Raw genomic sequence first — 23804 nt, 5'->3', positions numbered from 1 at the left:
GTTCACACTATCCTCTTTTTTGTGACACATACAACATCAGCTGTTTTATATTTGGTCTTTATTGATAGGGTTTGTGGTAAGTACCACTGTAAGGCATCACATGTATCATTTTGATTCACCTCTAACAGTTAAAACATAGTTGCATCGTAATAACACAAGAGCAAACATAAAAGCACCAGGATTTAAGATTATTCCCTTTGAATATGCTGTAAATACCGTAAAGACATTTTTTATCTAGCAAGCTGATATGCCATCTGAACAACTCTTGATTGGAAGATTTATTTTAGCAGTTTCGTTAAAAACGGTACCATCAAGGTCAAGGTATGGAAGACAAGGTATGTACATGTTACTTCATATTATAATGCTATAATTTCATAATTGCAATAAACAGTTTGTGTTTGTTAGAGTGTAACATAATTATCATAAAAGTACACATTTATGATCCATTCATGCTCAAGACTTGATTAAAATTCTAATACTAAAATACTTTTATCTCATTGTCACATAAGTGACTAGATATGGATTCGTCAACAACATCCCTTTGATTTTGGAACATTAAGGGCCAGCTTTTTGTATAGTTGCAATCAATTCAAAATAAAATAAAAAATTTGTGAATGATAGATTTTAAAATGCTTGTGTTCCCTAACAGCAAAGTAACGCCATAATTTCTGAAGTCAATTGAGAGAGGAGGTGCAGATAATTAATGAGAAGGCAAATGGGCTGAGCTTATAGCCTGATCCACTGTAGAATTTATTCTGAAACTCCACCCTGTGAAAAAGAGAGAGAGAGGGAGAGAGCTCTATAAAAGCAAACCTCAGGAATGACAAAGTTATCTAACTGCAATGTGAAAGATTGAGAGAATGCCAACATACATGAAAGCTGTTAAAAAAACAGGCTTATTACATTATAGTTCATTTTTCTTAAAATGTCTCAAATACATGTACATACATTAGTATTGTGTTGTTTTAAAATAAATATAAAAACTAATACTTGTTTAAATTTGTCAAAGCTTGAGAAGTCTGATAAAAGTAATAGCACAGCATATGCTGTGTTCACACCAAACTTGAGCAATCACGTTCCTTGCTCTTTAATACTCGTGGGAAAAGTTTATTTGCATTGACTTTGTATGTATTTTTGATCACGCAAATCGCTTAATTCCTGTTTGATGTGAACAGCCCATTATGTTTATAGCACAAAACATTTTGTCAGTTTGTATATTACCAGTGAAGTCGCAGAGCATGCAGGAAAGCAGACAGGCCTTCCATGACGAGCAGAATTGATATGGTCAGCACAGCGAATGCGGCGAATATACCAACCATAATAACTGAGCCCACATAACTCAGCTGATGGAATGAAATCCTCATTACCATCAACCACAACACCTCAGACAACTCTGAAATACACACACAACATGTGATGAACACCCTCCGAAATCATAAAATCAGCAAAAAGTGCATACATATACTTACGAGCATGAGCCAAACTCAGAGCCCAGAGCCGGAGGTATGACGCAGTGTTGGAGATGCACCCCAGACAGTACTCTATAGTGTGAATTGCCTGGTGCATGTACACATTTGATGCATCAAACTCCTTAAAGAGAGCCGGATAAGACACACACAAAAAAAGAGAAGCAAAATGAGAAACTCATCATTCATTTATAATTACGGCTCCCCATAGGTGCAAAGCACTATGGTTTTTCTCAGGATAACGCTTGGGCACAAACACCTATATACACTTATGTCTAGTTTAGTACATGTGTGTACATGTATGTGAGCTTGATGAAGATTTTTTTTGCATTACAGGGGGCGCTACAGAGCCTGCACCTTGCTGCTTGAGCCCTAATAAATCTTTAAATAACCGTAAACAACCGTTTCAAACAGATTCAAATGTAAGAGATCAATTGTAAAACAAATTACAAAGATTGAGAACATTAACAATGTCTAGAAATATATTTTCAGGGCTGAAATGTTTTAGTCAAGATTAAGAAATCAAATATTTGACATGGAAACATTCTGGCGCACTCTGACAAAAAAAGATGATAATATTTGCTTTATAGACCGAGTGAAATCAAAACAAAAGCTTTTATCCTTTTATTAAAAAAGAGTGAGCCTTAAGGACATCAATAAACTGATATGCTATTAAGCGCTGACAAAATTTGCATTCAGGAGATGGGGCGTTTTCCCAGAATAGGATTAGTTTAAAACAGGACTAGGCCTTATCTTACAAACAAATCTAGAAATTCCATGACATCACGCTACACTTCAGCCTCTCGTCAAAGTTCTTGTCCAATCAAATCCGCTTTAGAGTCCGAAGAGTCCCACTCCCTTCACTAGCAGAGTTTTGATTGGAAATAACTTTGAACACTTAAATCTTCTAAATGGGATTTCTTTTCATACCGTAGGAGCATGTCAGTTTATCGACGACCTTAAGTTAAGGCTAACTTATTTAAAAAAAAAAGGAAAAAAATGTCATATTGATTTCGCTGGGGCTTTAAGGGATCTGGGCATCTCACAGAGCCAACCTCCCTGATATAGATTGGCTACCTGTTACCTGTGGATATACCTGTACATACAGGTACCTGTTGCCTGTGGATTTATAGCACCGTTGTCTCAAGTTAACTATATAAACTCAACATTCTGTTGTCCCGAGTGGTCCGTCTTGCAACAGGGCACTCATTCAATTAGAAAAAGTACAAAGACTCACTTATGTATATAATACCCTGCATCTCCTGTGTGATCATTTGTATTGTTGAATGTCTTTACGCCTATTCAAATTACTTACCTCCTCTTCTCCTGTCTCCATGTCTCCCTGGTGAGCGTTTATAGAGCCATTTTCTGCTAGAAGAGGACGCCTGTCTCCCTGCAGACATACAAATATAAACATTTACCAAGACAGAAAGTAATGTATGTGGGGCCTAACCACACGGGAGATTATTTTAAAATCTGTTTATGGAAGTCACGCCACTCAGGCCATGTTTGGAATGCCGCCGGACAGCTAATTTCAGTCATAACAAGACCACGGTCCAATTTACTTGAATGGGAGAAGACAGATCATATCTTCACCCAACAATTAAACCTGACAATTAACTGAATCATAGCGCTTGCTTCCAAAGCTTAATTTGCGTTTAGGAATTTAAATGGATACTTGAGCCAAGAAACAAAATTTCCCCATGTTTTACTCATCCTCAAGGCATTCTAACTGAATATGACTTTCTTCTTGAATGTAGTCAGAGTTTTAATACCATGTATCCTTTTTCTTCCAAGCGGTAGAATGGGCGTAAATATGGGGTAATGTTTTGAGGCCCCGTGGTCTTAAAGGTCTTCTGAAGGGAATCGATGCATTTGTTTAAGAGAAATATCCATATTGACAACACTATTAACGATAATGTTATCCCTTGGCTGCGCGTGAACCAGAGGCTTGTTTTCTGGCAAATGACGCAGGCGTGTCCATAAGTTCCGCTGACGAACGTAGCATTTTTTGTTTTGTTACAATTGGATACGTCTCCTTGGTGCGGGAGCTTTCATCACAGTAATTTGCCTTAAACAAACGCATCGATTCACTTCAGAAGACCTTTGTGAAGACCACGAAGCTTTGTCGAGCAGTTATTTGCACCCCATTCACACCCATTCTACTGCTTGGAAGAAAAAGGATACGTGTCTCCGACTGCATTATTCTTCAAGAAGAAAGTAATATTCGCCTTGAGGGTGAGTAAAAACATGTGATAATTTTGTTTCTTGGCTGAACTATCCCTTTAATAATTGCTTTTATCAAGGTTGCTTCAGCTACTGCGCATGTTCACAGGTTGGCAAGCGCCTCACAAGCCTGTGTGTGGAGCCCCATTCAAGAGAATCTTTATCGATTGATGATTGACTCTTTTTAGTGGAAGGCGGGACTTCCTTTAAAAGAGTGACCATATTGAGTGTTTCATTCCCTGGCCATTCATAGTAATGTTAAATTATATTGAGAAGAATGGCTCACTGTCAGCTGATTTTTCTTCATCCTGTATGCAACATATTCTTGGGTTGGTTTTCCTAAGAGCAGCACAGGAACAGACAGAACAGCCACAATCACCAGAACCTTCTGTACTATCATCTGCAGAGAAAAACATGGACAGTAATTTCAACATATTAATCATAATCTGTATTGCATGAGAAATGTCAAAGTCAAGATGAAGAAAATGGTAGATGTGGTACTTTAATGCCCATGTCTTCCATTTGCTTTCATAAAACAAATAATATCTTATAATAAATGATGAAACGGCAGTTAATCTTTTGAACTTTTTCAAGGGTTCAACACAATTTATGCACTTTTTCTATAACACATTGGCCCGGTTTCACAGACAAGCTTAGTTTAGCTAATTTAGGACATTTAAGTCCCTATATTAAAATGCCTTAGATCAAAAAATAATTACTGTTGTGCCTCTTGAAACAAAACATTGCGAATGACAATATGTCAGGGCAACTTAAACTTTCATTTTAATCTGGGACTAGTTTTAAACCTTGGCTGTGAAACAGGCAATTGTTGTTTACCTTATTTTTTTGCCCCCCATTTCTTGCTTCTTTGACTGCTTGATCCCCAGTTTCCCTTAATTTGTACAAATACAAACTGTGCATATACCAACATACACTTACGATGAAATTCTAGCTATTTAGCAAGTTGCAAACTATCTGTACCGCATAAGCAGATGTTGTAAATCAGCACAAGGACAACACACACCTGGCCCTCATAGAGCGGTTTGTTGTCTTTGTTCTCCGTGAAAAGGAACATGTCTATGAAGTGAATTAGGATGCTGGGGGCAGAGTCGGAGGTCATAGGTCCGTACACCACCCATTTATAGATGACCATGAAGACCAAATATCCAAACAGACAGAGCATGAAGCACAGCTCTGGGATAAGCACCAGAAACACACTGCCGATATCCCGAAAGTGGCTTAATAGCAAGAAAAGGAGAGATACATGATACAAGACACAAAATAAATAATAATGTAGGACCTACTGTATACGTTTAAAATGTACAGTATATAATCAAAAATATATCATGAAGCAAGAACTGACAGACATACTTACATGTAGTTAAAAAAGGACAAGCACACACCAAAGGTCATGTGAATGACCCCAATAATGACAGACATCTTCATTTTATAACTGTTGAGGAATGTCAGGTGGTTACTGGCCAAACCCCAAATCTGAGATATAAGGAATTCTGTTTAGTATTACACGTTAAAATAAATTGAAACCAGAACTGTTATTCAATTAGAATAAAAAACGGCTATGATTTAAAATAAAAATGGGTTGACGTACAGGATCGATTCCAAATGGATATGGACCGGTGAAAACTCCAGTGATATTTGGATCCAGTGAGAGATACTGATTACTTTTAAAAGTGTCCTCACTGACGGAGAGAGAAAGACATAAAGAACAAATTAGTCATATGCAATATATTTGTCTAAATGAGTGGAGGAGTTTATTATGGTGACTTACGTCCAGTTGTAGAACTCTGCATTTGGCAGAACGTGCCACCCTGAAGAGAAGGTGGCGAGGCCTCTACTGAAACACTCATTGTAAATGGCTCCAGTGTAGATAGAAAACAAGCCCATTAACAAAATGAGATATCGACCTCCGAACATCATACGCCAGATCTGAAAAAGACAGAAAATACGAAAATAAATTTGAATGCTGCTACAGTTGTCACAGAGACACCAGGCTCTCTCACCACTCCTGCACCCGCTCACTCACACAGGAATTCTAATCATCATCACCTGCACCTCATCAGCCCCGTCATCTGCCACGCTTTAAAAGACTCACTCTTGCTCACTGTCTTTGTCAGGTCTCGAATAGAAGCGGACTCTCTTTGTGCTAGCTACCAATTGAAGTTTTCAAAGTGTTTCCAAGGCTTCCGAGTGTTTCAAAGTCTTCAGAGTTCTCCATGGCACCCACTCACCTGCACATCTCCGGATTCCTCTGTCAGCCGTCCACGATCTCCTAGGACTAAAGGACAGTAGTATTCATCTGCTCCTCTCATCAGTTAATATTGCACTTCAATAGTGTGCACTTCAATGGGCGGATTCCATCTGGGCTCAGGCGGGTCCACCAATGCAGACGCTCAACTAGTTTCTGCAGTACTTTTCAGGCGATGCACTGGCTATCCCTCAGTAAGTGCTCAGATATATATCGGTTCACGATTATGCCATCAGATTCTGTACTCTGGCCGCCGCGAGTATTAACAACTTACCGCCAAGGACTTCAACCACAGCTACAATTAACATCGCTAGTTGGGAAGATAACATTAGTTTGGAGAGGTTCTTCAAGCTGTCCATCCAACTCGTGGATCGCCTGTCCATGTCTCACTCCCTCCGCCAGAACCAGCTCCATCAATCAGAGTTCATCCTGGGTCGCCCGTGGCTCATAAACCATCAACCGGAAATATGCAGGAAAACCGGAGAAATTCTCAAGTGGGTTGAGGACTGTTTTCCAACATTTTCCGAACCTGATCTACCCAAATCATCCACTCCAGTCGCCATAACCATCGAAAATCCTCCAGAGAAGTTATCTGCCAAAGTTCGCAAGGAATATAGTATACCCAGTTCCGAGATGAATTCCGCTTTGCAGCCCTCTGCGAGACAGAATGCCCGGAACATAAACACTTTCTCCACTTAATGTAAGATGTAAGCTTCTATCACACTACAACCTATCACGCTCCAAGTTTGCCAAGCCTTACCTGCCTTCAAAGCCTTCAAAGTTCTCCCAGGCAGGCACTCACCTGAACATCTCCAGATTCATTTGCCAGCCTTCTACAATCTCCAAGGACTAAAGTACAGCAATATTCATCTGCTTCTTTCATTAGTTAATATTCATATGCCACATGCTGTATGTTAATAATAATAGTAACAATAACAATTACCCTTACGAAAAGTTATACAAAACCAAGTCCAATTTGATTATCTCCTTTTGGCAAAGAAGCAAAAACATGACATCTTAGTCCTCTATCAGCCCCCTATAAGTGCTTCAAAAGGGAGGAGTGAGGGGTGGAGTGAGCCATTGGTTGCAATTTTCCCGGTTTATACCTCATTGGTATTGTTCCTCAGTTTTGGATCTTTCTCCTCTAGAACCATCCAGATGGCAGCTAATGTCATTAGCAGGCCATGACCAACATCTCCAAACATCACAGCAAACAGGAAGGGAAAAGTGATGATGGTGTACACAGCTACATATTTAGAGAAAAGAGAAGATAGAAATTGCATGAAAAGGTATGTAGGTTTCAGATTAAACTCCTAACAGCTGTTGGTGTTGCATGTGTTACCTGGGTTGACCTCTCTGTAGCTGGCCACTCCATACGCATCAACTATATTCTGGAAACCTGCAGTAAAAGCGTTGGTGGGGAAGAGGGTGGGGGGAGAGGTGGTGGCCGGCAAGCGGTTATAAAATGAGTCCACACTGCTGCCACTCTTTCTCTGGGAGAGAAAGATAAAGACATAAAGAGGTGGAGAGAGAGAGAAAGATGATAAATAGACTGACAAAGGAGAGGTTATGTAAAAGTTGGCATGCATGATATTTTATATTTGCCAATATCCAATATGCGGATATTTTTCATGTAATTTTAGCTGATATCAATATCTGTAAGCCTATAAATCTTTTTCGAGGATGATAGTACAAAAGGTGTGTCTCTAAGGCTGTGTCCGAAATAGCCCTATATACCCTAATATAGTGCACTATTTGAGGGGACATTATTGATTGCATACATTCAATCCCATGATACTAAATACTAACCGATTTAACAACTGATGTACACTCACAGCTAGCTGCTAGCCATCTAGCGTGATGCTCGTGCTAAATGAATTCTCGTGTCACGGCGGAAGATAGAGTTTTCAAGTGTGCAGAGTGTCCGAATTTGCTCACTCGTTTTCACCTGCTCCTTAAAGTGGACTATATCAGTGAACTAATGTAGGGAATAGTGAATTAGAGTATAGTGGGCAATTTTTTATTTTTCTCTTATGGGATTTCCAAAAAAGACCACTAGGGTGCTCCAAAACAACTTATTATCTGAAATTGTTAGGCAGTAATACATTTTATTTATTTATTCACGGTTATATTTTACAAACTTTTGTTAAATATACATACATGATGTTTCTAAAAGGGAGTTTTACTGTTAGATTGCAATAAAATAGCACTAATAAAACCTTTAAAGAAAAAAATCAAAACACTAATTTAACAAGTACAGTCCATACCAAGGAAATCACTCACACTACAATCTGCCATAACCAATAAGCTCTTGTCCTTACATTCATAAATACCTGCAGACTCTGTGCTGACTGATTATATTATAGAGCAAATGTGGATGGACACATATTACAGAAGTACAGTACTGTGCTAAAGCATTAACATATAGAGGGTGCGCAAGTGATGGCACTTTCCCACGTGAACACACCAAAACACACTCCCTTGAGTAGCAAAACACTCAGCAAAATGAAAACAATGATGACCTACTGTAATCAACATGTCTTTTTATCGGCAAAGCAAATCTGCATTATTTTTCATTTCGGACCAATATTTCATTTATAAGCGAACATCACCCGTGTTAATGTACAATACAAATGGCATGCTACTTTGGACAGAAAACGCTAGTCTATGGACTCACAATGCAACATGTTCAACTGGAGCTGAACGCAGATACTTACTCCTCCCTCTCTCAGGGCACTCTGCAGGGCGGGCAGCTGGCTGACGGGACACCAGGCTTCTGCAATCAGACACTTATCAGTGACGGACGGGCTACAGAGATTCAGCACCATCTGCACGGCCTTACACTTCTGAACCTGCACACGCCATTCAGGCAGACGGGCCAGGGCTCTAGCCAGCAACTGCTGCATGTACTGCTCTGTCTGAGCCATCACCTAGAGCCAAGAGAAAACCGAGACATGTCAAACCTGACGGGGTAGCCCATATGTGACCTTAGACCACAAAACCAGTCATACTGGCAATTCTTTTAAATTGAGATGTATAGCTAAATAAATATGTTTTCCATTTATGTACGGTAAGTTAGAATAGGACATTATTTAGCAGAGATACAACTATTTTAAAATCTGGAATCTGAGGGAGCAAAAAAATCTTAATATTGCGAAAATTGCATTCATAGTTGTCCATCAGAGGTGCTGTAGAAGGCCGTTGCTAAGAAACAGGTTTGTTTCGTTTGGTTCATTATAGAGCGAGGACGAACCAGGAAGCTGAAATTCCAAGCTTTACAAAGATACCAAACTTGAGTGGGTTATTCCCAGAGAGCGAGTTTGTAGGTGTATTTCCGGCAATTTTTATTAGCGATTTTGCTGCATTCACTCAGAAAAGTATATATAAATGATATATATTCAGTAGGAAATTTACAAAAATCTTAATGGAACATGATCTTTTCTTAACCTTAGAGTTATTTATAAATACATACAGGGTGGTGCCATAAACGGACAAACAACTCTACAGCGTGCATTTCCTCTTCCTCTCCCCTTCAAAACATGCTCTCGCTCTCTCCAGTTTTAGCGCCATATTGATGTGTACAATATTAAAGCGCTTCCAGATAAACAATGATGCTTAAAACTGTTTCGTCACACAACTAATATATCAACAACATATCAACAACACCCGTAACTGCACCACGGACAAAATTAAAGTCACACCTCTTCACATTTCTGACCACTTCTTCATCTCTTTCAACCTCCCTACATGCATTACCCAAACACCACCACCAGTTTTTTTTTAGATGGAACCTTTGCTCTCTCTCCCCTAGCACCCACTTTGCTAAAGTGACATCCTCTCTTCCCTCCAACTCTGCATCTCTAGATGCTGACACTGCCCCAGACACCTTATGCTCTACACTTACATCCTGTCTAGATAATCTCTGTCCTTTGTCCTCCAGACCAGCTCGTGCCACCCCCTCCTGCCCCTGGATGGCTGACATCCTCCGTAAACAACAAAGTACACTCAGGGCGGCTGAAAGGAAATGGCACATGACCAAGAGTCTTTCTGATCTAGGGTACTACCAATCACTGCTCTCCTCTTTCTCTGCTAGTGTTACCATGGCGAAAACATCTTTTTATACCACCAAGGTGAGCAATGCAACTAACAATCGGCAGCTCTAAGACCTTTTACTCTCTTCTTTGCCCACCTCCTCCTCTGCCCACTACCTCTTTGACTGCTAAGGACTTTGTTGTATTTTTCAATGAGAAAACATCAGCCATCAGCAAACAATTCTCAGCACCGCAGACCTCGGTACACACTACCCTCACTTCTAACACCGAACTCTCCTCTTTCACCCCACTGTCTGACACTGAAGTCACCCAACTTCTCTCTCGCCACCCCACCACCTGTCCGCTTGACCCAATCCTCTCCCATCTCCTTCTGGCCACATCCACCACACTCACACACATCATCAACACCTCCCTGCTCACCAGCACTTTTCCATCCACATTCAAACAGGCCCAGGTCACGCCCCTACTCAAGAAACCCACATTGGACCGTACCATTACCGACAGTTACAAACCTGTCTCTCTCCTCCCTTTTATTGCGAAATCTCTTGAAAGGGCAGTTTTCAACCAAGTTTCCTCATACCTATCCCAGAACAATCTACTGGATGACCAGCACTCTGGCTTCATAACAAACCACTCCACTGAGACTGCACTGCTATCGGTCACAGAAGCACTGCGGCTAGCCAAGGCGGAATCCAAATCCTCGGTCCTGATTCTGCTAGACCTATCTGCAGCGTTTGACTCGGTCAATCACCAGATACTGCTAGCAACCCTGTTATCCTTAGGAATCTCTGGCTCACCTCTCCGCTGGTTCCAATCCTACCTCTCTGGCAGATCATTCAAGGTGTCATGGAGGGGCTCGCTGTCCACTGCTCACCATATGACCGCTTCTCGTATCACTGTTATGCTGATGACACCCAGATCTACATCTCGTTTTACCCAGATGATACCATGAGCTTGGATGAAAGAGCATCACCTGCAGCTGAACCCGGCCAAGACAGAACTACTTGTGTTTCCCGCACATCCAACAAAATCTCACCATCCAGCTTGGCAATTCCGCTATCACTCCCTCTGAATCAGCCAGGAACCTCAGTGTCATATTTGATGAACAGCTGTCCTTCAATGATCACATTGCAAAGACAACACGATCATGTCGATATGCCTTATTTAACATTCGCAAGGTTAGACCCAACCTCACTGAGCATGCGGCACAACTCCTTGTCCAGGCCCTGGTAATCTCAAGGTTGGACTACTGCAATGCTCTCCTTGCAGGTCTTCCTGCAAAGCCTATCAAACCACCTCAGCTGGTTCAAAACGCAGCAGCACGCCTCGTCTTCAACAGCCCAAAAGGGCTCATGTGACACCCCTTTTCATCGGCTCCACTGAAGCCCAGATCAGATTCAAGTCACTGATGTTTGCAAACAGGACTATCACTGGATCTGCGCCGGCATACTTTCACACCCTAGTACACTCCTACACGCCATCAAGAAACGAGCAAACGAGCGGCGCCTTTTAATGCCTTCTCATAAGGGCACTAAATCCCTTTCCCGCTCATTCTCCTTCACAACTCCTTCCTACATTTACATTTATTCATTTGGCAGACACTTTTATCCAAAGCGACTTACAAGTAGTATTTTTATAGTGGCACATTACTGCAGAGCAATCAGGGGTAAGGTGCCTTGCTCAAGGGCCCTTCAGTCATGACCTGCTGGCACTGAGATTAGAACCGGCAACCTTCTGATCACAAGCCCAATGCTCTAACCATTAGGCCACAATGAATAATGAATAAAAAAAAATGAATAAAAAATAATTTAAATATTTAAAAAAGTACACTAACCCTCTTCTCTCAACAGGTAGTGCTCTAGCTTTCTTTGAAACTAGTAACTTTGTATGAGCACCTATTGTACTATTGCTCTTTGTATGACATATCGCTTATTGGATATATCCACTTTATCCAAAGTTAATTTATCCATTAACTTTGGATAAAAGCGTCTGCTAAATGACTAAATGTAAAAGCAACATTATCATATCTTGGTTCTAACAAACAGAAAACCAATGTTACACACATATTGATCAGAATCAAAGCAACCTCCTCGTATCTCCGCTAAAAGCTTGAGTACCGCAGGTCCTAACTCGTCTCTGCTGGAGAGTCTTTAAAATATTAACGCAGGTCCTTGCTCTGCTTGACTTTTATCATTTTTATACTTAAAATTTACAGAACTTTTATTTTATTTAATAAATAAGACATCGCTCTTTCTAAAGTCTTTCTAATGCCCGCATGATCTCTTCCCTGCGCTAACATTATCAAGAAGTTTGCAACACATGGCACTGTAGCTAATCTCCCTAGACGTGGACGGAAGAGAAAAATTTATGAAAGGTTGCAACACAGGATAGTCCGGATAGTGGATAAGCAGCCCAGAACAAGTTCCAAAGAAATTCAAGCTGTCCTGCAGGATCAACATTTAAATGAAATGCTATGGCAGGAGACCCAGGAGGACCCCACTGCTGACACAGAGACATAAAAAAGCAAGACTACAGTTTGCCAAAATGTACTTGAGTAAGCCAAAATCTTTCTGGGAAAACATCTTGTGGACAGATGAGACCAAAATAGAGCTTTATGGTAAAGCACATCATTCTACTGTTTACCGAAAACGGAATGAGGCCTACAAAGAAAAGAACACAGTAACTACAGTCAAATATGGTGGAGGTTCAAAGATGTTTTGGGGTTGTTTTGCTGCCTCTGGCACTGGGTGCCTTGACTGTGTGCAAGGCATAATGCAATCTGAGGATTACCAAAGGATTTTGGGTCGCAATGTAGGGCCCAGTGTCATTAATCTGGGTTTGCGTCCGAGATCGTGGATCTTCCAGAAGGACAATGACCCCAAACATACTTCAAAAAGCACCCAGAAATGGATGGCAACAAAGCGCTGGAGAGTTCTGAAAGTGGCCAGCAATGAGTCCAGATCTAATTCCCATTGAATACATGTGGAGAGATCTTAAAATTGCTGTTGGGAAAAGGCACCCTAGCAATATGAGAGACCTGGAGCAGTTTGTAAAGTAAGAGTGGTCCAAAATTCCAGGTGAGAGGTGTAAGAAGTTTATTGATGGTTATAGGAAGAAATTGATTTCAGTTATTTGTTCCAAAGGGCGTGCAACCAAATATTAAGTTAAGGGTGCCAATAATTTTGTCCAGGCCATTTTTTTAGTTTTGTGTGACATTATGTCAAATTAACTTTTTTCCCCTCCCTTTTTTTGTTTTGTTCCAATACACACAAAGGGAATAAACATGTGTATAGCAAAACGTGTTAATGCAATACTTTTCTATGACAAATACATGATTTTCTGAAAATATTTCAGGGGTGCCAACAGTTTTGGCCATGACTGCATCTCTGTTTATTGAACAAAACTATCACCATATAGAGACATAAATTCTGTCACACAGAATCTTGGGCCCTGTGCAAAGGCAATGTGTGGGCCCCCCTGGCTTTTTTTTAAGTAACTTGTTATATTAATTTATAATACAGCACTGAATCTAATTTCTGTATTGATATACTCAAATATGAATAAATCACCTCAGTATCCCCTTCAACATGAATTGACAGTTTAACTATATTTAATTTGAATTGTGTTTCATTAATAGAGACACTGTGCAGTGTTGTCAAAAACATTAAAATTTAACAATTGAACAGTATAAAATCTAGTACTAAGTACTGTCACGGTTTACGGACAGAACCCAAGTGCAGGCAGACGTGAGAACAAAATCAAAACTTTATTTAAACAAAAGACCCACAATGGGAAAACATGAACAAAAACAAGACTGTAAACTAAAACTTCCCACAAGGGGGACAAAACAAACAAGGTCTTAAGAATAATAAACTATAATCCACAAACTTTGAACAGGAACAAACACGATAATCCATAGACCGGAATATTCCAACAGGGCAAGTGAATACGAACAGGGAAAATAACGACAATGAACCGACAAGAGACAGAGGGATACTGGGACCAGATAAAGGGAAACACTAACAAGGACTGATGACACAGGGAGAGTGGCGGCAGGTGACATGAATGAAACACTAAAGGAAAGCTAACAGGAGGATTGCACAAGGTAGGTGAGGGGAATGAAATACTAAGGGAAAGATGGACCAGGGCTGGTGACAAGACTAACACTAATGGGCCGCACCGGACTCGGGACCACCGGACTCGGGACCACCGGACTCGGGACCACCGGACTCGGGACCACCGGACTCGGGACCACCGGACTCGGGACCACCGGACTCGGGACCACCGGACTCGGGACCACCGGACTGGGCGCCTGCGGCTGGGCAAGACTGGGCGCCTGCCCCCTCCGAGGCTTCTTCTTCTTGGACCGGCCCACAGAACATGTGGCCGGTTGCAGAGAAGCGGTGGGGGACCCGATTACCTCCGTGCTGGAAGAGTCGGACGGGAAGTCCCACGACTCCCTCCGTGCACGCCTACCACGGAGGCTAGCTGGTGGTGGAGAGGAAGCAAGGACAGAGGCTGACAGCGCGGCACCCCGAGCTTCAGGGCGAGACCCTCAGGAATGGGGCCCAACAGAGATGGAAAACATGGATGGGTTGAGACCCTGGGCTCCGGTCGGCTCATGACAAACCTGAGCACAACCTCGAAGTCCAGCGGTCTCAGCCTCCTCATCTCCACTGGCGAAAGGGGAACCCTGAGGCCGTGGATGAATGCTACGGTCACCTCTTCCTCTCCGAGGACCACCTCTCCTGCAGCTTCCAGAAACCTATCAAGGCAGTCCGCCAGGTCTGAGTTATCCTGGCCAACGCTGCAGAGGGGACGAGGCTGGCGGGACCTTGCAGCGAACACTGCAGCCTGCTGGGTTCTTCTTGGTCGTTTCATTCTGTCACGGTTTACGGACAGAACCCAAGCGCAGGCATACGTGAGAACAAAATCAAAACTTATTTAAACAAACTATTTAAACAAAAGACCCACAATGGGAAAACATGAACAAAAACAAGACTGTAAACTAAAACTTCCCACAAGGGGGACAAAACAAACGAGGTTTTAAGAATAATAAACTATAATCCACAAACTTTGAACTAGAACCAACACGATAATCCATAGACAGGAATATTCCGACAGGGCAAGTGAATACGAACAGGGAAAAATAATGCAAATGAACAGACAAGAGACAGAGGGATACTGGGACCAGATAAAGGGAAACACTAACAAGGACTGATGACACAGGGAGAGTGGCGGCAGGTGACATGAATGAAACACTAAAGGAAAGCTAACAGGAGGATCGCACAAGGCAGCTGAGGGGAATGAAACACTAAGAGAATGATGGACCAGGGCTGGTGACAAGACTAACACTAATGGGCCGCTAACAGGGAAACAAGGGGGCGGGGCTAAAGGACGCGACACTGGAGAGAGAGCATGGGGTGACAAACCAAAACAATGCTCTTTCTCCACACAAAACACATGGGACTGACATGATCCTGCCACAAGACTCGAAAACCAAGACAAGGAGAGGCAGGATCATGACAAGTACTGCATACATGGTTGTAATAATGCCACCGTTATTATACGTTCTCTTGCTCTGCTGATAACACACGCCCGGGAAAAGAAAATACCATTACAAATAAGGTGTAGATTTTAGTAGTCCATGAATCGATGACGTCGATGCATTGTTGCAACCCTAATTTGTACCCATACAATGTATTGTTGGCTACTGCAACAAATATACCCATGCTACTTATGACTGGTTTTGTGGTCCAGGGTCACATATTGCTTTTTAGTTCCTACAGCAGCGAACAGTAGAGTTTGTAAAGTGTAACTTGACTTCTGATTGTGAATAACTGTTCTTTTGGCTGTTCTCTTTATGTCAGCGTTTTACTGTGTTGAAAAAAAACTTTGGTAATAAAACAAAAAATCTATCATCAATTAGCTACACAAAACCTATGCTTTTTGGCAGCTTTGAAGAACAAATCAGTCATTAACTGAACCAAATTTTTTGTAAAATGAAAGATGCCTGATTTTGAAAGTGTGACATACAGATTTGATGTCCTCGATTCTTCCTCCCAGTCCATTCAGAATTTCCTCTCTCTCGGTCTGATTCTCTGGATAAGGAAATGTTTGTGTGTGGAAGCTGCATGTGATATTAATAAAAAAAGAAGTTAGCATTCCTAAATGTACTGTGGCCATTCCAGACCGGTGTTTGTTATATTTCAATAAAACCAAATTTCAGGAGTGACAAAGTCATCCAATAGCAATGTGAAAGAATGACAGCATGACAAGATATGATAATAAAATCGGGGTTAGCATACACATTTTTTTTTAACTTTTGTTTAAAAGGTCCAGTGTGTAATTTTTGGGATGATCTATGGATAGAAATGCAATATAATATACATAGCTATGTCTTAAACACAATAAAGCGTTATGTTTTCATTAGCTTAGCGTGAGCTATTTCTACATACACCGCGGGTCCCCTTGCATGTAATTCGCCATATTCTGTTAACTGTCGTAGTGTTTCAAAAGGGAGGGATAGAGTGAGAGCAGTTGGTTGCAATTTTACTGACTGGACCTTTAAAAGTAAAGCATTTAGTTTTTTCTTTGCTGTATTTGAGGTTTTGTTATTTTGGCCTGTTTCTCCAGTTTTCATTTTCTGCAAATACATGCAAATAGAAACAATATATTTATTTTAAATTTGGTAAACATATTGTTAGTAGTTCACAGAATCAAACAAATATGATCATTTTTCCTAAACACATACCAATAAATAGTACACTTCAAAATCAGAAAAAGAGTCTCTGAAATGGTCTCTTACTTTTTTCCATGGCTGTTAGGTTTTAGGTAAAACAACTTGTAACACTATTTTACGGGCCCTTGTTACGCATGTTACATGTATTTACTATAAATTATTACTTACCCTAAACAAAACCCGAATCCTAACTATAGTAAGTACATGTAGTCATTTTTTATTACTCAGGACATAAATGTATAATTACACTGTAACTTGGGCACTGTCAAATAAAGGGCACTGTCAAATAAAGTGTTAACGAACAATGTATACAACAATGTATACTGTATGGTATAAATTGGGGCATTCAGTTGTAGTAAAATATTAGTGACTCAAAATTATTGTGTTTCTGCGGTTCCTTTGATAGGACGTCTGTGTGGAGAGTTAACATTGGTTTACAAATGCCACTTGGTCTTAATATTGTTGGTGTGTTTTATCCATTGAAAAGGCTGCTTATTGAAAGTGACAAAAGCGGAGTCTAAAATTGTAAGAGTTATATGAAATATTTAATTACGGGATATACCAGTCTGTCACTGTACTGTAATAAACTCTTGTTAAAACTGTTCTTCACGATAGCATATAGAAAAAAATACTTTTTATGCTTCATTTTAATTTCATCCTGATGTGAAAAAAAACATATCGAGGTCACCTACCAATCACAAATCTTCTTCACCTTCTGGCCGATCTGATCTCCCCAAAATGAGATTAAAAACACAGTCCACTGCACCTCCTCGCCCTGAGAAATCAGTCATACACAATGTAACAGAATTCGTTGTTTAAAAAACAAAACTCTTTGTTTAAAAATATTTAACCTTTATAATATTTTTGTGCATCGTATTGATTGTAAAAACAAGTTCAGAACATGAATGTTGAGTGTTTTTGATAGTTGACTGAATATTAATGTAAAAAGGTAATAAAAAATGCAGACGTGCAAAAAACACCTTTCCAATGAGCCCTGTGCGTGTTAAGGGGTTAAACCATAGAAAGATTATAAATAATAGAAGTATTCATTTGAATTATTTGTGTGCTTACAGAATCCGGATGTTCAAGTTTCTCTTCCATTTCATGAAAGTCCACAATAATGTAACCACGACAAGCACGCCACAGCAGCCTCTCAAATGCGGGAACTTTCCATGGGTGAACTACGCCTGCAACAAAGCTCAGCCTGACATCCTGTCTGTTCTCTGCCAGACCCACCGGGTCGAACGACCCCAGCGGGGCCTGAGATGCACAGACACATACATACATGAATCAGACATGTACACACAACACGCAAGAACATTGTGATTTGTGCATTAAAGTCTTTGCATTCTGACCTGTGATACTGTTAGTGAATGTGTCTGTTTCAAAATTCCTCTGTACTGACAGAGCTGGGTGAACTGAGCTCGCAGGCTGTCTCTGTTCCTGGACACCTGCAAGTGAAACCATAGGGTAAAATCACAAATTGACATGCAAAATCATTCATAAGACTGAACTTCATATATAATGTGATGCATTTCAGAAAGCATCAATCCGTAAATTATGTCTAAAATCACACAATGTTTGAAATATAAAACTGCAAGTTACAAATATTCTTTTACGCGTGTTGAGGATTTGAACTGACTTTTGGAACATTGGTGCAACCGGGAGATATGACTCAAAATGGACTAAAATGAACTTAAACTACATTATTTCAGTGTTTTCGTAAGTCTGCCCCAGAAGCTACTGGTGTCACTGTATTGTTTGTGTCACATGTGTTACCAGGTTAGAGGTCTAATCACACAGACAGTACCTTCGGTTTAGATATGGTTAAGAATGTAGAAGGTTGGCACGAGAATAATGCAACAGAAGAACCATGCTACACCACCACCTTCAATAAACTCTTTGGTCCTGCTTTCTTCATTTATGTACTAGAAGCATTTGAGTTGATTTAGTTACATTGGTGAGCCACCCAACGACTGCTCAGACAAATTATAAAATTCAGAAAACTGTGTGCCAACATACTACAATGTTCATAACTGTTTTAATGATGAGAGATGGGAACTCCTGGCCAGCCAGAAAGTCAGGCTAAAGACTCTGCCACCAATCTAAGTGCAACCAGAGCTTGATAAAACTGCAAAAATGTTCAAGGTTAGTTATTATTGTTAATTGTCAATGTCAATTCAAAACAGGGTCACGCTTATGAGTGTAAGTTGCTCCTGTGAAAACTAGGCTAAAATCTAATTATTAGTGACAATCATCAAAGTTTGACTTTTATTTAAATATTATTTACTGTAAGTCTTAGACATGGCCTAGTCAGTCAAAATCAAACTAAATCAAGATATAAGAATTTTTACTTTCACAGGATATTCTTTACATTATGTTGGTTGCCCTGCTGAAAACACAACGGATGGAGATGGGAATCTATAGAACACCAATAACAATAAATTGTTAAGCAGTTTTTCAGAATGCCCTTATCTACATGTAGGTGTATACTGCATGCATTAATAAGTGTGGTTGTGCTCATGGGGTGTCGATTTGGGATGTGTGAGTATAAAGCTGAAAGGAAAAAAAAAGAATTCACAGTAAACTCACTACATAAAACTAGACTACACCACTGGTTCTATATGACATTTTGGTCAAAGTTGAGAATGTGAATGGCATCAACACAGCAATGGAAACAAATTTACACAAACCTCCTTAAGCTCGCGGGCTAAGCGCTCACTGTCTTCCTCTATGGTGATTAATTCTCTGGGCTGAGGGGCTGCAGGGGTTGGAATGGGGGGCTGCAGTGTCTGAGAAAGAGTGCGAACAATCTCCTGCTCTAGAATCACTGTAAGACAGAAAGAATAATAAAACATGAGAAAGTATAAAACCTTCGAATTCACAGCCTATTTGACTTATCTAATGTTATGTCTGAAACAAAACATTCAATAAACAAGATGACTTGAATCATGTTATAATGTTGATAAAGAAGAAGTGAAAATCATGAATGTCTTAGAGTGAGAGACCCACCAAACGTTTTCTCTAGCTCCTCACATCTCCTTACTTCACTCACAAACTTCCTTTGGAATGCGTTCACATTTGGATTTAACTGAGATAAAGAGATAACAGAAAGTTTGTTTATTCTTTGTAACCTTGTTTAGCTCATAGTCCTATGTGCTTTGTGACATTAGAAAACAAATGTAGGACAAACACACTTCACAATCGCTGTTCGCCACTGCATATCACACTTTACAATTAATCCTCAACTGTAAGTCCCTTTGGATAAAAGCATCTGCTGAATGAATAAATGTAAATCTAAATGCAAATATCATGCAAATGAAGCCCAACGCTTATCAAGTAGACATAAAGAAAGACAGAACCGTAAAAAAAGAAAATGTCTCACATCTCTAAACTCTACTATTCCCAATTCTCCTAGCTCACTGACACAGTTGTAAGCAGATCCTGACTGGAGAAAGAGCTGCACCAGACAGACCTCTTCACTGCGGAACATAGATCCCATGACCTAAAACACAAACACAAATCAGTTATTCTGCATCTGAAAATGAGGAAGCACCTGGAATACATTTTTGTAATTAGACATGACACTTCCTCTTTTGATCTGACTCAGTGTGTGCATGAGCATGAGTGTGTGTGTCCTTGATTGTGGAGTTTTTAAAGTTGCATAATCAAAATATCCTACATGCTCAACTTAAGAATTACCCTGAAGCAATATCAACTTTGCTATGGTCTATGGTTGAATCATCCCAAATATATTAACATATATAATTTGCGCTAAAACATCAACTTACTCTAACATCAACAAAATGAAAATCAAATCAGAAAAAAATATATAAAAAAACATAATTGTCAGAATACTTGCAAAACATAGGGGATTTAATTAAGAAATGTCATGTTCATATTTCATAAAATCAGGCAGCCAGTCAGTTTTGACCTTGTTTTTTCCGAATAATTATTTCAGTAATGAGCCATGAGACTTAAAGGTCTTTCATGATAAATATATTTAAAAAATATCCTAAAAAATATTGAAAATGTATATCATTGAACAGAAGTGAGCGTGCATTTTCCATTCACGTGCTTCGTACATTGTAAAACATAACATAAAAACATTAAAATATATTGACCGTTCCCGACAGCCTCGACTGTCACTCTGCTATTTGTGAGATTCGGAATATATTTATATATATTTATATCGAAGGTATAACTTAGAAGAGAGAGACATACAGTCATGACACAATACATACATATTACATGTACGTAAATAAATCTAAACAGGCAAAACATTAAAACGGTGTGTATTATTTTCAGTAGGCCTACTTGAATCAACATGATATGTGAAATCTGATCGTGTTAAAGTGTGATCAGATATTAAAACAGTGTCATGAGCAGAATAACACCATCCGTGTACAAATCCAGTCTGATCCACACTCTTACCTGCTGATAATGCACCGACACCAGTAGCAAACAGGATCGACTTTTATCCACACTAGTTGACAATAATTGTCTTGTAGCGGAGATCAACCGTCCGTATCTTGTTGAAGGAATAAAGTTATAACAGCTCCGAGAGGGAGTCACGAACTTCCTATTTCTTTAGTCACGTTACCGTATCGTGTCACGTGACCACAGACCAAAATTTCAGCGCATCAGTGGTCGAGCTACACAGAAAATTGTAGGTTATTATTATTTTTTCAATTAAAACGTACACAGTTTAAATCTGTTAGTTCCAAATATTACAGTGCTGTCTGTAATGTTATGTTTATTCAACAGTTTAGCACTGCGGTCACGTGACAAGCTGCAGTAACGTGACTCAAGAAACCGGAAGTTTGTCGAGCTGTAGTCGCGTCCCAAATCGCGCACTTATGCACCATTTCGTAGTATAAATAGTGTGACTAGTGCGTTCCCATTGAACATTCTCTTAAAAGAAGTGCTCTTTGAGTACTGGATGATGCACCATCTTTAACGAAAATATGAAGTGTGGAACTGTGGACTCTTCACGCACTCAACAGTCGAGGTTTCGCTTACGCAGCGGAAGGGAGGCGGGGCTATCACGCTGTTTGTGCAAAACTCCCCTGCAGAATGATAACTTTTTCATTCTGATGATGACTAAACTTTACTCACTAAAGTAATGCTGTGCAAAACAGATGAAAACTACATTAAACGTACAATTTGAACCAGTTGATTTTTATTCACACGCATTGTCCTGTGCGATTGACGTCATTTGCGCTTGTCCGTCCCGGAAACACGATTTGTTCCGCGCATGCGTGAAACCACCGTTTTACGACAGTGTTCTCGACCTGGGACCAGCTCGGTTACGTCGTGCAGCCAAACCCCTTTCATTATGTGTGACAGCGGGATGGATTCATTTTCTTTTCACGAAAGACAAAAATTTATCTTAAAAGGAGAAATTCCTGACTGTCCTACCGGGCATCTTCGAATTTTACCATCAAAGATAATTAAGTAGCGTTAAGCGATTTTATATTTAAAAAAAGGAGAACTGACCTTCTAGAAAACTATAAAAACCTTCACAGAGATGCACATTCTTTCCATTAAAATACTACTATGAACTATTAGCTTTTACTATTAAAACCATTACAAATGTCTTTCCTTGCAGTATGATTTGGGCATGATTCCTGTAGGATTGTATTGTGTTATTGGTTATAAAATCAATTTATATAAAAAATTGGTTAAATTGATGTGATGTTTTTATTGACCTTTATGGATATCAGATAGTCAGATAATATGAATTTTAACTGCAACTTTCATGCTTTTTGTTCTTATTTAAACAGGCGACAGACTCTTCTACGCCGGCCCAACTAAACAGTACATGCGGCTAGTTGTCCTGGCCGAGGAAGAGAAGAGGGCTGTTCTTGCGGATTGCCATAATAGCCCTGGACCTGGCAATCACTGTGGCATCCGAGGCAGTTGCAACAGTTGTTTTTTAAACTAACTGTGGATGCACTTTTCCTTTTCCAGTTTTTCCTCAACAGTCCAGTGGGGATTCTTGTGGTGTCTACATGCAAGTCTTTCAATGTAATTGGTGTTTCACAGTATGCTCTCAGCATCTGCACATCATGTCCCTTAACATTCACAAAGGTAAGCTGCATTTTCACACAAGTATGTAATTTAACTACTGGTATGTGTACATTTCTTTTTGTGTTTGTGTGTTTTGGGAGGAGGTGCCATTCATTCGCCAGTGGTGGTGCATTAACCTCATGGAAAGATTTTGCCTAGAAGGGTATGATAGATTCTACAGATATAATTTCAGTATCTTGGCTGTATTTAGTAAGCTAAAGCTATTACATAGTTCATATACATTTACATATATTTCAAAGGCATGGACAGAGGTTTGCATACTGGACTGAAGAAGCCTCCCAACTCCTTCAGGGGATAGTTGAGCCTGTGTTTGGGTGTCAAAATCCACCACCACCAAACTGTCACCCAGCAGAAGAGTAGTGGATGACAAGGACATTAATAAGGTAAATGATTATACAGTAGTGGTTATACATGAAACATTTGCATGCATGCTGAATAAATAGTTTAACTGTTGTGCCATTTTAGTATGCAAGGAATAATTTAGTCAACCAATTAGATTGTAACATAAACTTCACTTACTTCAGTAGGTGCAGGAACCAACCATTGTACGAGACCTAAATACAGCATGGTACTGGGTACAGAATCACAGACACTTATTCCGTGGGGAGGTGATAGAGCTGGCCTTTTTGCAGATGAACTGCAAAAAGGCCGGGGGTGATCGACAAAATGCCATCAAGAACCTCCTGGGGGCTCAATTCTCTGAGACGAAGGCTGACTTTTTGTTTATATTTTACCACCAAGAAGACATGGAAACATTTTTTTCATATTGTGTTGATGAACAAGGCCTAAAGGTCAATGCTATGTTCTACAATGAGAAATGTATTCTGTATGTTTCTTAAATGCAGACATGTGTTAAACAATCTAGAACAGTTAAGTAGATCCCTCTTTAGAAAATGAATTGAAACACATCTGTATACACATCTGTACTTTTCTGTCTAGAGAATTTAAACAATTCAGTT

The 23804-nt window shown here is 39.9% G+C and overlaps 1 protein-coding gene and 1 long non-coding RNA gene across 2 annotated transcripts; one reads left to right on the top strand and one right to left on the bottom strand.

Moving 5' to 3' along the window:
* Positions 1-263: 263 nt before the first annotated feature.
* Positions 264-21580, bottom strand: tcirg1b (T cell immune regulator 1, ATPase H+ transporting V0 subunit a3b). Its single transcript, XM_079479688.1, has 20 exons — positions 21187-21580; positions 20138-20257; positions 19765-19843; positions 19446-19582; positions 18108-18203; positions 17824-18012; positions 17445-17527; positions 16047-16140; positions 8676-8888; positions 7301-7451; positions 7065-7204; positions 5482-5639; positions 5302-5392; positions 5068-5186; positions 4717-4930; positions 3979-4092; positions 2782-2859; positions 1470-1590; positions 1222-1393; positions 264-768 (listed from the first exon to the last, which is right to left on the bottom strand). Exons 2-20 carry the CDS (start codon positions 20252-20254, stop codon positions 675-677), a joined length of 2460 nt encoding a protein of 819 aa, XP_079335814.1. The 5' UTR covers positions 20255-20257; positions 21187-21580; the 3' UTR covers positions 264-674.
* Positions 21562-23804, top strand: LOC306907532. The gene is made up of 4 exons (XR_013787913.1): positions 21562-22845; positions 22926-22987; positions 23085-23228; positions 23370-23804. It is a non-coding gene; the product is annotated as an uncharacterized lncRNA (long non-coding RNA).

Source organism: Barbatula barbatula, assembly GCF_947034865.1.
Source record: "Barbatula barbatula genome assembly, chromosome: 18".
In the NCBI taxonomy this organism is placed as follows: domain Eukaryota; kingdom Metazoa; phylum Chordata; class Actinopteri; order Cypriniformes; family Nemacheilidae; genus Barbatula; species Barbatula barbatula.
Note: the sequence above shows the minus strand (reverse complement) of the source record. Positions and strands in the feature narration are given on the sequence as shown.